The following is a 10120-nucleotide window of genomic DNA, read 5'->3' on the forward strand; positions in this document are numbered from 1 at the left end:
GGGCCCCACTAGATGGGTTTTCTGCCCTCTTCCTCTTTCTTACGCGATGATGAAAGCGGAATCCGGCTCAATTGCGTACGGATTTATAGACAGATCGTATTTTGATGTGACTGCCATAGATTTGCTAAGTTTCTAGAAAATTAAGTGAGTGTTGGTAATGGTTGTAAAGTCATGAGAACATTAGGACTTTGGAAGAGAATTTGTGTAAGAAAATATACATACAGTGAGACACGGTTCTCTGACGTTGACTTAAATGTAGCGCCGTCACTCCATACCGAAGCTGTATTGCATTACCCATGTAACATTAACGGCACAAGATCTGTCCATGCAGTCGTAGAATGTTGTTAATTCTTAAGCATGAATGCCGTTTGTTTGCAGGGTCTTATGTCATACCTGCGCGAGTGCTTGCTCCAGTTGAACCAAGCCCCAGGCGACACGTTGTTCAGCCCGGCCGTTCCCAACTTTGCTCACACGCTGCTTGATCTGTTTGAACAGTATGACCCTGCTCAGGTTTCTACACTTGTTCTGAATTCCAGTCTGCTTCGAGATTGCGCCACAGACAGAGTTCTCGCTATCATGAAGAAGCAACTGAGTGCCAGGTGCGTAGTTACGTTGCAGCTCCAGAGGGGAAGTCAGATATTGGCGTTTGAAGCAGCATGAGAGGGTGGTAGGAATCTTGAGGACTGGAAAATATCTTATGTTGAGAGGCTAGAGTATTTGTGTTATTCTGTGAAGTGGTCATTAAGATCGTCCAGTCTGAATTAAATTTGAAGCGATCTGTTTTTCATAACATTTTCCAGCATAGAATTTAGTCAAAATTGGTTTATCTGATGTCAAGTTATTTCATTCGTGTGAACGGATGGACGGGCAGAAGGATTTTAATAGCCGTTCCCAGCAAGGAAATTTTTTTTTCTCTGTGACTAGTGATTTATGAATAAAGCGTTCAGAATCTTCGTCTGATGTAGAGTACCACTATTTCTGCTGTTCATTTACGTGTGCTGTGTACGTAGTTCCTGTTTCTGCACCTAGGGCAGCTCCAGCTGCTTCAGATGCCTTGGCGCTGGTGTTGCTGTGCATTCAGCGCGGTTCTCCGGAGCAGGCCGTCGCAGTTCTGGACTCGCTGACCCCCAGTAGTCTCATCAGCATCTTGTCAGATAACCCTATCCTCTTACTGGAGCGTCAGTGTCCGGCTTCAACCAGAGGGTCTTCCTCGACATCACTTTCAGATGGCGGTGACAGTACGCCCAGCTTCTCTGAGTTAGCGTCTGTTCTCATGGACTCAAAACCGGCAGTGCTGGCTGTTGTGTTGGCAGACTTTGTTACAGCGTTGCAGTTTGCGACACTGCGGGAGATATTGCAGGTAATTGACAGTCCGTTGACTCGTTTATTTTGTAGTTTAGGGAATGATTTCGGAAGAGAAGAGTAATCTTGGGTGTACAAAATTAATATAGTGCCTAAAGAAACAGGATGTGGACCAGTGACAAGCTTTTGTTGACATGGTAATGAACGTATGTGTTCCAAGGGTCAAGAAGTTTCTTGGCTAGCCGAGCGACTTTCAAGTACTGAAGAAGGGATCTCTTTTGCGGCAATACTGAAATTGTCTTCATGTAACTCTGAATTTCTTTCCCTCCTTTTGAGAACCTAAGAACATTTGTAGTTGATGCGCACAAGTGCGTACTCAAGTAAATATTGAACTGCCCAAATATTTACAGAACGGAGCTGCATATTATTTTTCCTTGTATGTCTTTAATGTTCTCCGTGTAAGGAATATTTTGAAGTTAAAAGTGTACCCCCCCTTTTTTTTGGGGGGTGTGTGTGTATAGTGAGCCATTTTTGAGGAATTTGTGTAAGGTGGGGGTTGTGAACGAAATTAAATTTTACAGCTGTCAGTATTGACTCTCCTGTATGAAATTAAATGTGTTTTGAGAAGTTTTGTAAATGACCCGTGATGTTCTGATTTCTTTGGCTACATGCCAGGAATGCACAAAATTATGTACTGGGCTGGGTTTGCTGAAGGATTGTTTTGCTTCCCAGGTTTTCCTGGAATACATTCCGTCTAGAATCGGCATTGCTGGGTCTGCAGCGAGTGACGTCCTTCAGAAATTTCTGGAGAAATACTTTGCTTGGTACTTCGGTGACGTCACGGCGCAGAATTTGGCTTCGTGTGACGCGCCGACGGCGGAGGCACTGAAGATACTCGTGAGGTCATACCTGAGCGACCTGCGGTGGCATGACGCGAAAACATCGGGGAAGAAGAAGTTGCGGAGTGGTGAACCGGAAGAACCCAGACGGAAACTTAACCCTGACAAAACTGGATCTTCGTGGGAAAATCAATCAGACACTAAAGTAAACAGTTTTTTATATTTCTGCAATTCATTGTCTGTCCGCTGTAGCGCCTCCGCTCCCTGTTTAGTGAAGCTTGAGGGACACTGGGACTACCCAATAAAGAGACGGAGAGGCATTTCACTCTTTGCTCTGCGGCCAACCCGGCTTATCGAGCGATTTCGGAGACTCTTTGCCCCGAAGGGTTTTGGGTTAGGGTGGGAGGCATTTGAATGGTTTGTTTGGTGCTGAGGTGTCTCTCTACTACCCCTTATACATTTACTGGTAGGGGTTAATAAGCACCGAGGCAAAATTACCATCTGTGCGTTTTGCGGACCCTCAAAGGCGTATTTATTTCCCACAAAAAATTATTTAAGAGACTTCAGGTTTTATTAGGCGTTGGAATGCGATGGTAAAACAGATTTGTGTTTGAATGTTCAGGTACTTTTTGAAGAAAGTCGATCGGCCTTCCTTGCGAAAATGCCTCCTTACTCTGCTGACCTTTCCAAAAGACTCCTCTCTCTTCAAGAAGGGGCGGAGTTTGCATTGGAAGACGGGGGATCGGCCCGACAGGAGGATGCAGACTGTGACAGCCTCTTCAAGCTTCAGGTGAGCGTGATCGCTGGCGACCGAGGGACGTCCCGCGTTTATCCGAGATTCACGCGCGCGATACTCCGCTAAAATGTTTGCGTCAAGACCAGGGCGCATGGCCGCTTTTTTATGAGTTTATTGCGAGTTTTAGGTTTTCAGTATCACTTTCTACCCGAAAGGCTTTGCGGCTGCTGCCGTTGTTGTTCGTTTTGCAGTGTCTGCTCTGTTCTGGAAAGCTGCCCCAGGACTGCGCGATTGAAGTGCGTCAGTTTGCGCAGACGCACCCGCGGCTCCACGGGAACCTGAGTCTGCAGGTTCTGTGCATGCCCGTGCTGGAAGCTGCCAACGTTCTGCTTGGCTTCTGCCCTCAGGCTCTGCTGCGTTTCACGAAGGTACTGCCGTGGAAAGTGACATTTACTAAAATTTACTCTCTCCGCCGTTTCTTTGTTACATTTTTGAGCCAAGAGCTACAATCACATTCGATTAAATCGGACCGAGGCGCACGTGTGCCGTGTTCTGTCTTGAACTGTGTCACGTGCGGTACAGTCTGGATCGTCTTGCCCTTCGTCTGACGCCGTAAAATTACGCGTCGTTTCGAGGACTCGATCAGATGTGGCGGAGGGGAAGGGAAACCTACTCTGTGGGGTCTGTTAGAACGAACCAATCTCAAATCACTCCAGAGGTTGAGCGATCGAGGCGATGGACGAGGCCCGAAAGTGTTCTGTCGCTTATGTTAATATCTTGGCAAATGTAACCAGTGCATAAATTATTTTTATTTTTTTGGCAGTGGTGCACGACAATCCAAAGTCCATAACGATGGAATTATCATTTTGGACAACCCTCATCATGAAACTGTTCTCGTTGCAGGACAGATTCAGCGGCGAGGCCGAGTGGAAGTGGCTGCTGCTGATGCTGCACAGGAAGGTGCAGACCCTAGGAGACGAGACGCTGCTGAAGCCCTTTTATCTGCAGGTCACCAGAGGTGGGCACCCTGACACGTGTCCTCTTAGTTTCAGCGCTTGTCGCGTGGGAGTCAGAGTCTTAAACCCCGGGGGTGACACTCGGTGGCGCACGTCCGATAAGGTTTGACGTGTCCCGCGCACTTTGTGCCCAGTATTTGGTTGATAACGATTCTCGTGAAAACGAAGCAAATGCCAACTGCTCAGTCTGAACGCAGAATTGAATGTCTCTTCTCTCGTTTGCAGACGTGATGACGTACCTCGCTCAGACGTTGCCAGTGGAGGATGTGTGCAGAGTTCTGCCGCCTGGTGGAGACGACTTGTACCGCAGCTACGTTCAGATCTGCCAGCAGGCGGGACACGCGAACCACATCAGGGCGCTCATCATGGCCACCGGACAGCAGTTGCTCACCACGCTCAATCTCTGAGCGGCGTCGGGTCTCCGCTCGTCGCTACATCGGTGCTGGCTCTGGGGCCCAAGTGTAGAGTGGGATGATTTGTAGCGCGTCATCCTCTCATTTGACGCTATGTAGTCTGAGCTACTGAGAAATTGTCATTAAATAAGCTATAAGTAAAGGAATTGAATGCTCCGTTAACCTGAAACAGAGGAGGTTTCATGAAGGCTTTGGAGGAGCCTGCGATGGCCGAAAGCGAGCACCGGATGATCGACTTGATAAACTACGAAAGCCGAACCGGTCATTTCACTGGTGTTTTGTGACGTCTAGCACGAAAGATGTCTGTCGTCCACTTCTCCTACTTGAATGACCTCCTCCAAGAGGCCCTCGTGGAACGCCGTTGGCCACGGTCAACCGAACAGGTGCTCTGATCAGTGGCCGACGTGGGGATTTGTGATATTTCAGATTTGTTATTTGTCCTTCCATCTGTACAACTTTATTAAGTGTGGTTTCAAGGTGACATGTTTCACCTGTTTACAGTCATCTTCAGGACTTGTATATGAATTAGCATCACATCACTTTTTCAGAAATCACGTACGAGTAATAAATCGAACGGTGTTTCGCTTTTTATTTCCGTTCACTTCCTCGCTTACATTTTCTTAAACCTCGAAAATGTTTGAAATTTTTTTTCATCATTTTACTGAAATACGTAACTGTTTTAAAATAAAGTTTTTTTTTCCAGTATTCAAACTTTCACTTGTTTCTTCTATTCCTTTTCGTGTTGCTCCGTTTTCTGCGTCTTTACGCCGACTTCGCTTTCCATTTTCTTCTTCTGGTGCTAAGACGTGAGTTTGTGGGCAGAAACCGAAATAAATGCCAGACAGACGTCACAGTAATCTCGTGCGTCTTCTTCAGATTAAAATATGCTCATCTGCCATAAGAACTCACGAGCGACGTTGCCTTTTCTGCAGAACTATTCAATTACAATTTCTTTTTTGGATCAAAACGCGTGTTTCCGTGACAGCAGACGACGTAGCACTCGTGAGCGCGAGTGGAAGTGCCTGAGTAGACGCGTGTGTCAGGCCCAGGTATGGCTCCACATATTCTTTTCATTGTGAGATGGAGTTTCGAGATTGAGATTCATTGCCATGCAAAGCAGATTAAAGGCTGCCTTCATCAGGGCGATGAGTTATGGAGGCAGCAACGACCAATGGAACGTCTACCAGATTACGCGGCGCGACAACCCAGAAGACTGCCATCTTCATGGAGTCAGGGCGCTCTGTAAAGTAACCTGTCCAATCCCCTAACCAAACTGAACGTCGTATTCGGGATGTCCCGGGTTCAGATGTCGACCCAGAGACTGGAGTGGGGCGAGGTTTTACGTTTCATTCGATATTACCGTCACCGAAAAGGCGTTGTTGAATAACACAAAGACGGCTTAGAGCTGACGTTCGATTGTGAACAAAAGCTTCACGAAGAAACCTTCGTTTTCCTAGTAAACGCGAAATTATTCAGAGGCAGCCGTATAAACGTCGCTTGTGCATTCAGAGCCGTGCTTAATATTCTTGACGTCTTCATAAAATTTGTTGTTGGATTTGTGACGTGTCCGTGAATGAATCGCGAGGACCGGACGCAGTGACGTAGAGATTTACTTCTGGTTTGTTCAACGACGCTCAGACCTTGTAACGTCACGTGACTTGTTATGAATTGGTCTAATTTAAGGCACTGAGAAAAACCAGGGAGAACCTCGGTTGGCATAGCCGCCCTCCGCTCCGAGATTTGAACCCGTGGCCTCAGCTTTTTCGTTCGCATTTCGATTGTTCATTTCGTGATTCGCTTAAACATATTCACTCAACAAGAGTTTTAATTTCTGCGTGCGACGTGGGGAAGGGATTCGTCGAGAAGTTTCTTTTCATTTGACGAAATAGAAAAAGATGCACACGAACTATGTTTGCGTCTGTCGTAATGGCACAGTGGTTATGAATCACTTTTAAGGTGTTTCGAAAGCTCGCTTCGAGTTAAGACGCTGTTGCCGGACGAACGCAGAGATTATACGGTGCGATCTGCTAGAATATGGAGTTCACCTTCAAAGCTCCGTCGGAAACGACAGTGCAGCGGCTGACACCTGACGTATTACAACAGGACAGGAGCGATACAGATTCACTTTCTAAGCGAAAGCCTCGTAAATAATACGCCAGTGGAGAAGGAATTAGTCGCACGTGTCTTTGGATTAAGTCCCTGCGCCAACGGAGAAGACTGACGCGTCACAAACAAACAAACATTAATAACAATTACTCGAATCTAATGAGCGGCACACTTTCTTCGTAACAAAGTGTGCGCGCTAAAGCGCACCATTCCTACTGCATCCACGTGTCAGCCGTCGACTGTCATCGGGGACGGGGAGACCTGAGTGTGGGTTGGAGGATAATATTGAGATGCGAGGGTGTGGATTGAATTCATCTGGCTCTTGAGAAATCCCTGCGTTGGGGTAAGGAGAGGAGATCTCGGCCTATATCCCGTGTTTTCAACGGGCCGTTTTGACCGGCTTCGGTACTTTAATATTTGCAATTAAATTTGGCGTTTCACTTTCTAGTGAAGGCGTAGGGGGGGCCATAGCTGTAAAGCTCCGTACAATGTTTAATCGGGTACTGGACGAGACGCCGTTTGTGTTGATTTTGTCCCATCCGGTGGCGGGCCTGCGATTGCTTTATGCGATTTTGTCTTCTTTTTTCGGGGGGGGGGGGGGGGGGCTTACGAGATTTCCGGTTGATGTACCACTCTTGCGCTTGTGCGACATCTTTACTTGACGCCATGTTCCTCGAAGATGGATAGACCAGTAAGACCGGAAATTGATCTGCATCTGTATGTCACTTGTTTAGAATTGTAAAACAATGCTAACGCTCCGTAGGAAAGGGGACCGAGCATTTTGTATGTGCAAATGAGATGTCTTTTTTTGCAGGTGTGAGTTCGGTGCAAGACAAAAATTTGTTTCCCCCCCCCGGGGGGGGGGGGGGGGGGGCTGATCAATTACAGATGCACGCCAAGAAGAGTATTAGCAACCTCGACTTCTCGCGGTGCTAACGAGGCTCTGGTGACCGAGTTCTGGCCGTGTGGTGAGGCCACAGGTGAATAGATTTCGTAGAAACTTGTTTCTTGAAAACGCGGATCTAATGAAACACTGCGTGGACTGGATTGAACTGGCACAGAATTAAGACCAATGGCGGGCTGTTGTAGGATCTGTAATGAACTTTCGGGTTTCATTAAAGGCAGGCAATAAATTTCTTGATCAGCTGATTAACTGTCAGCTTCTCACCTCATACCCTAAAGGTTCATTTACACTTTTCAACGATCTCAAAACTGCTGCACGTTGATTGGGGTCTTGGTTTGTTTAACGACTTTTTATCAACTGTCTGTGTTACGTAGCTTCAAACGAAGTTCTGGTTTGGCAAAGGATGTGGAAGGAGGCGGACGAAGATTTTGCTCTCTGTCCGCGAACCTCGGGCTGGCCCGACAGAGCTGACGGATGAGGCATTACGCAGACGTAAGAAGACTCGACACAGATTAAACATCGGTGGCAGTTTTGGGCGCGGCCATCGGTTTGCCGAATGAGAGAGAAAGATTCCTTCGTAGTAGCTGATAGTCGCGTAGGTGGTCGAGAAATTCCCCGGCTTTTATAGATTCCGAAGGTTCATTACCGTGTTCACAAAAGCCAACCACGTGACCCAGTTTTGAGCGAGACGAAGCCATTTCGTCCCGCGTCTGTTGGTGTAATGGAATCGCGCCCCATCTGATTGCTCCCTAAGGCCCTTGATATTTGTAGCAGATGACCTCGCGAGCAAGGTCTTCTGTATTTCGAAAACTGATTTACTTTTCCCGTTCAAATTAGGCGCAGTTTAGGCTGAATGCTTCAGGCCCGTACACACAGTTCAACGTCTAGTGACCCACGTAAGCACTGACAGCGTAAACAATAGTGCCCGGAGTATGGACAGGGATTTCGGGTTCTCAAGGCGGTGAGTCCGAAGATTGCTGTCTTCTGGGTTGTAACGCCGTGTAGTCTGGTCCTTGCTGCCTCCATCATCAGGGATCGCTCTGTCGTGGAGGCTCTATAACCCAGAAGGAAGACAACTTCGAAAAATGTCTGTCGCCTTAAAACCATAAAACAAAACATCGAAATGTGCTTTCGACACTTTCCTGTTGTTTTTCGTGGCTCCTGCTGCAGTTCCGGTTTTTAGTTTTAAATTTCATGAAATCCCCGTCTTCTCTGTCGTCGGAGCCCAAGTCTTCTTCATCCTCTGTGTTTCTCTAAAATGTTTGATCCAGTTAACTTTCCAAGTCCGAAGGTTCGTTGCGTCGAGTTGTTCTCTTTGGACCTCGTCCGCCGTACAGGTGTTAAGACGGAAGCGGAACCTACTTTCTAAACCTGGTTTTAATAACACCTGGACACGGCGCGTAAATATTTCGTCTCATTCTCACAGGAGTTGGGCCGATTAAAAGGGCAAGCCCGGAGTCGGGTCCTGTGACGACGCCGTGGGTTAGGACAGGAAGATGGTTTTGGCGACCTGCTTGAACGTTTAAGCGGAGGGACTGAGTAAAAGCAAGCGAGCAGATTAGCACGGACGTGTGGAACAGGAGAAAACTGCGTCCACTCTTCCAGGTTCGCGGCCCCTGCTCTGCGGTACCAAGCAACGAGTGTTCATGAAATTTATGAATGAATGAATAAATGGATGAATGAATAAATACATGAATAAATTGACTTTGGTCACGGACCTTTGTTGCCTGCTGCTGTCGGGGGGGGGGGGGGGAGTGGTGGTTAGGTTAGCAGACTCCATGTGTGTGAAGTGGAGTCGCGGGTGCTGAGCTCAGTCCCTCTCTCAAATCGCCCCTGACGAATTACAGAAAGGTAGGAACGTGCTAAAGGCAATGGCCGCCCTCTGTTATTCTTCTTCTTCCTCCCCACGCAGGATACTGACTTTTTTCTGGCCGGGCTGACACGCGGCGAACGTGACACGGGGAATCAGTTTCTCCCGGTGCAGAGCTGGATTCGAACACTCGGTCCGTGGCCACGTTTCGACTCCAGGGGTCCGGATTGCCTTCGCCACGAATTGTAACCTGTGCGTGGCGCGCGTCTAGAACGATTGGCAGAGCAAACAGCCTGATGACGTCGTTAAACATGCACATCTTCAGCTTCTGTGACGACTGGAACCAGAAGACGGGACCTTGACTTGTGGTCGACAGCAAAACGGGTTAGGTTTTCCGCACGTTCATGTCTTCTGCCAGGTTACTGACCACGTCTCAAAGGGACGCGTTGCCTCCATGATCAGGGTCTGAACAGTGTCTTTATGCTTACACGAGCCGATTTTGTTACTGACTGAGGCGGACCGCATTCTGAGTCACAATTTGTCAGATGTGTGACGTTACAAAATTCCGCCCCTACCTGATTGAAATTCCGAGACGTTCCTCCAGAAGGCGCTTTGCATGGGATGATTCTGGAATACACAGTCCCGCGTCGGCCACTCGTCGGTGCGACGCGGCTGAATTTCGTGGCCCAGCTTCACATTGAACAGAAGAATTTGCTGTCCTAATTCGGGAGCCCACAGGCGTTCTTTGCACTTTGGCATTCAGAATGCTCCTAGCTGTTCTTACTACCTTTGATGAAGTGTTCAGACGATGTTTTGTTTCTCCTCTGCTGATTCATTTGCTGACGGAAAGTGATTGTTGACTCAGGACGTCGTGGTTTCAGTTCCCGCATTTCGAAGTATGTGGTGCATGCGGTATTTTCGGCCATCCAAATTTCGACAATTATTATCAAAACTTTCCTTTGTCAGATTTCGTGAACTCGCCATTTAAGGTTTA

General features: G+C 47.7%; 1 protein-coding gene across 8 annotated transcripts in view; it reads left to right on the plus strand.

Moving 5' to 3' along the window:
* LOC110826619 (BLOC-2 complex member HPS3) overlaps positions 1 to 5017 on the plus strand; it is a 77475-nt gene extending 72458 nt beyond the window's left edge. For 7 of the 8 annotated variants that reach the window (XM_022057430.2, XM_022057431.2, XM_022057423.2 and 4 more), the window contains 7 exons: positions 379 to 599; positions 1030 to 1360; positions 2035 to 2346; positions 2764 to 2931; positions 3129 to 3305; positions 3781 to 3895; positions 4119 to 5017. In XM_022057430.2, coding sequence (XP_021913122.1) covers positions 379 to 599; positions 1030 to 1360; positions 2035 to 2346; positions 2764 to 2931; positions 3129 to 3305; positions 3781 to 3895; positions 4119 to 4300 — 1506 coding nt within the window. In that variant the 3' untranslated portion in view covers positions 4301 to 5017. Of the gene's footprint in view, positions 1 to 378; positions 600 to 1029; positions 1361 to 2034; positions 2347 to 2763; positions 2932 to 3128; positions 3306 to 3780; positions 3997 to 4118 lie in introns of all 8 variants that reach the window. The other variant, XM_022057433.2, reaches the window with a different exon arrangement.
* Positions 5018 to 10120: the final 5103 nt, after the last annotated feature.

This window comes from Zootermopsis nevadensis, unplaced genomic scaffold, assembly GCF_977971745.1.
Source record: "Zootermopsis nevadensis isolate Lab colony 2312 unplaced genomic scaffold, Znev_1.0 Znev_ptg000028l, whole genome shotgun sequence".
Classification (NCBI taxonomy): domain Eukaryota; kingdom Metazoa; phylum Arthropoda; class Insecta; order Blattodea; family Termopsidae; genus Zootermopsis; species Zootermopsis nevadensis.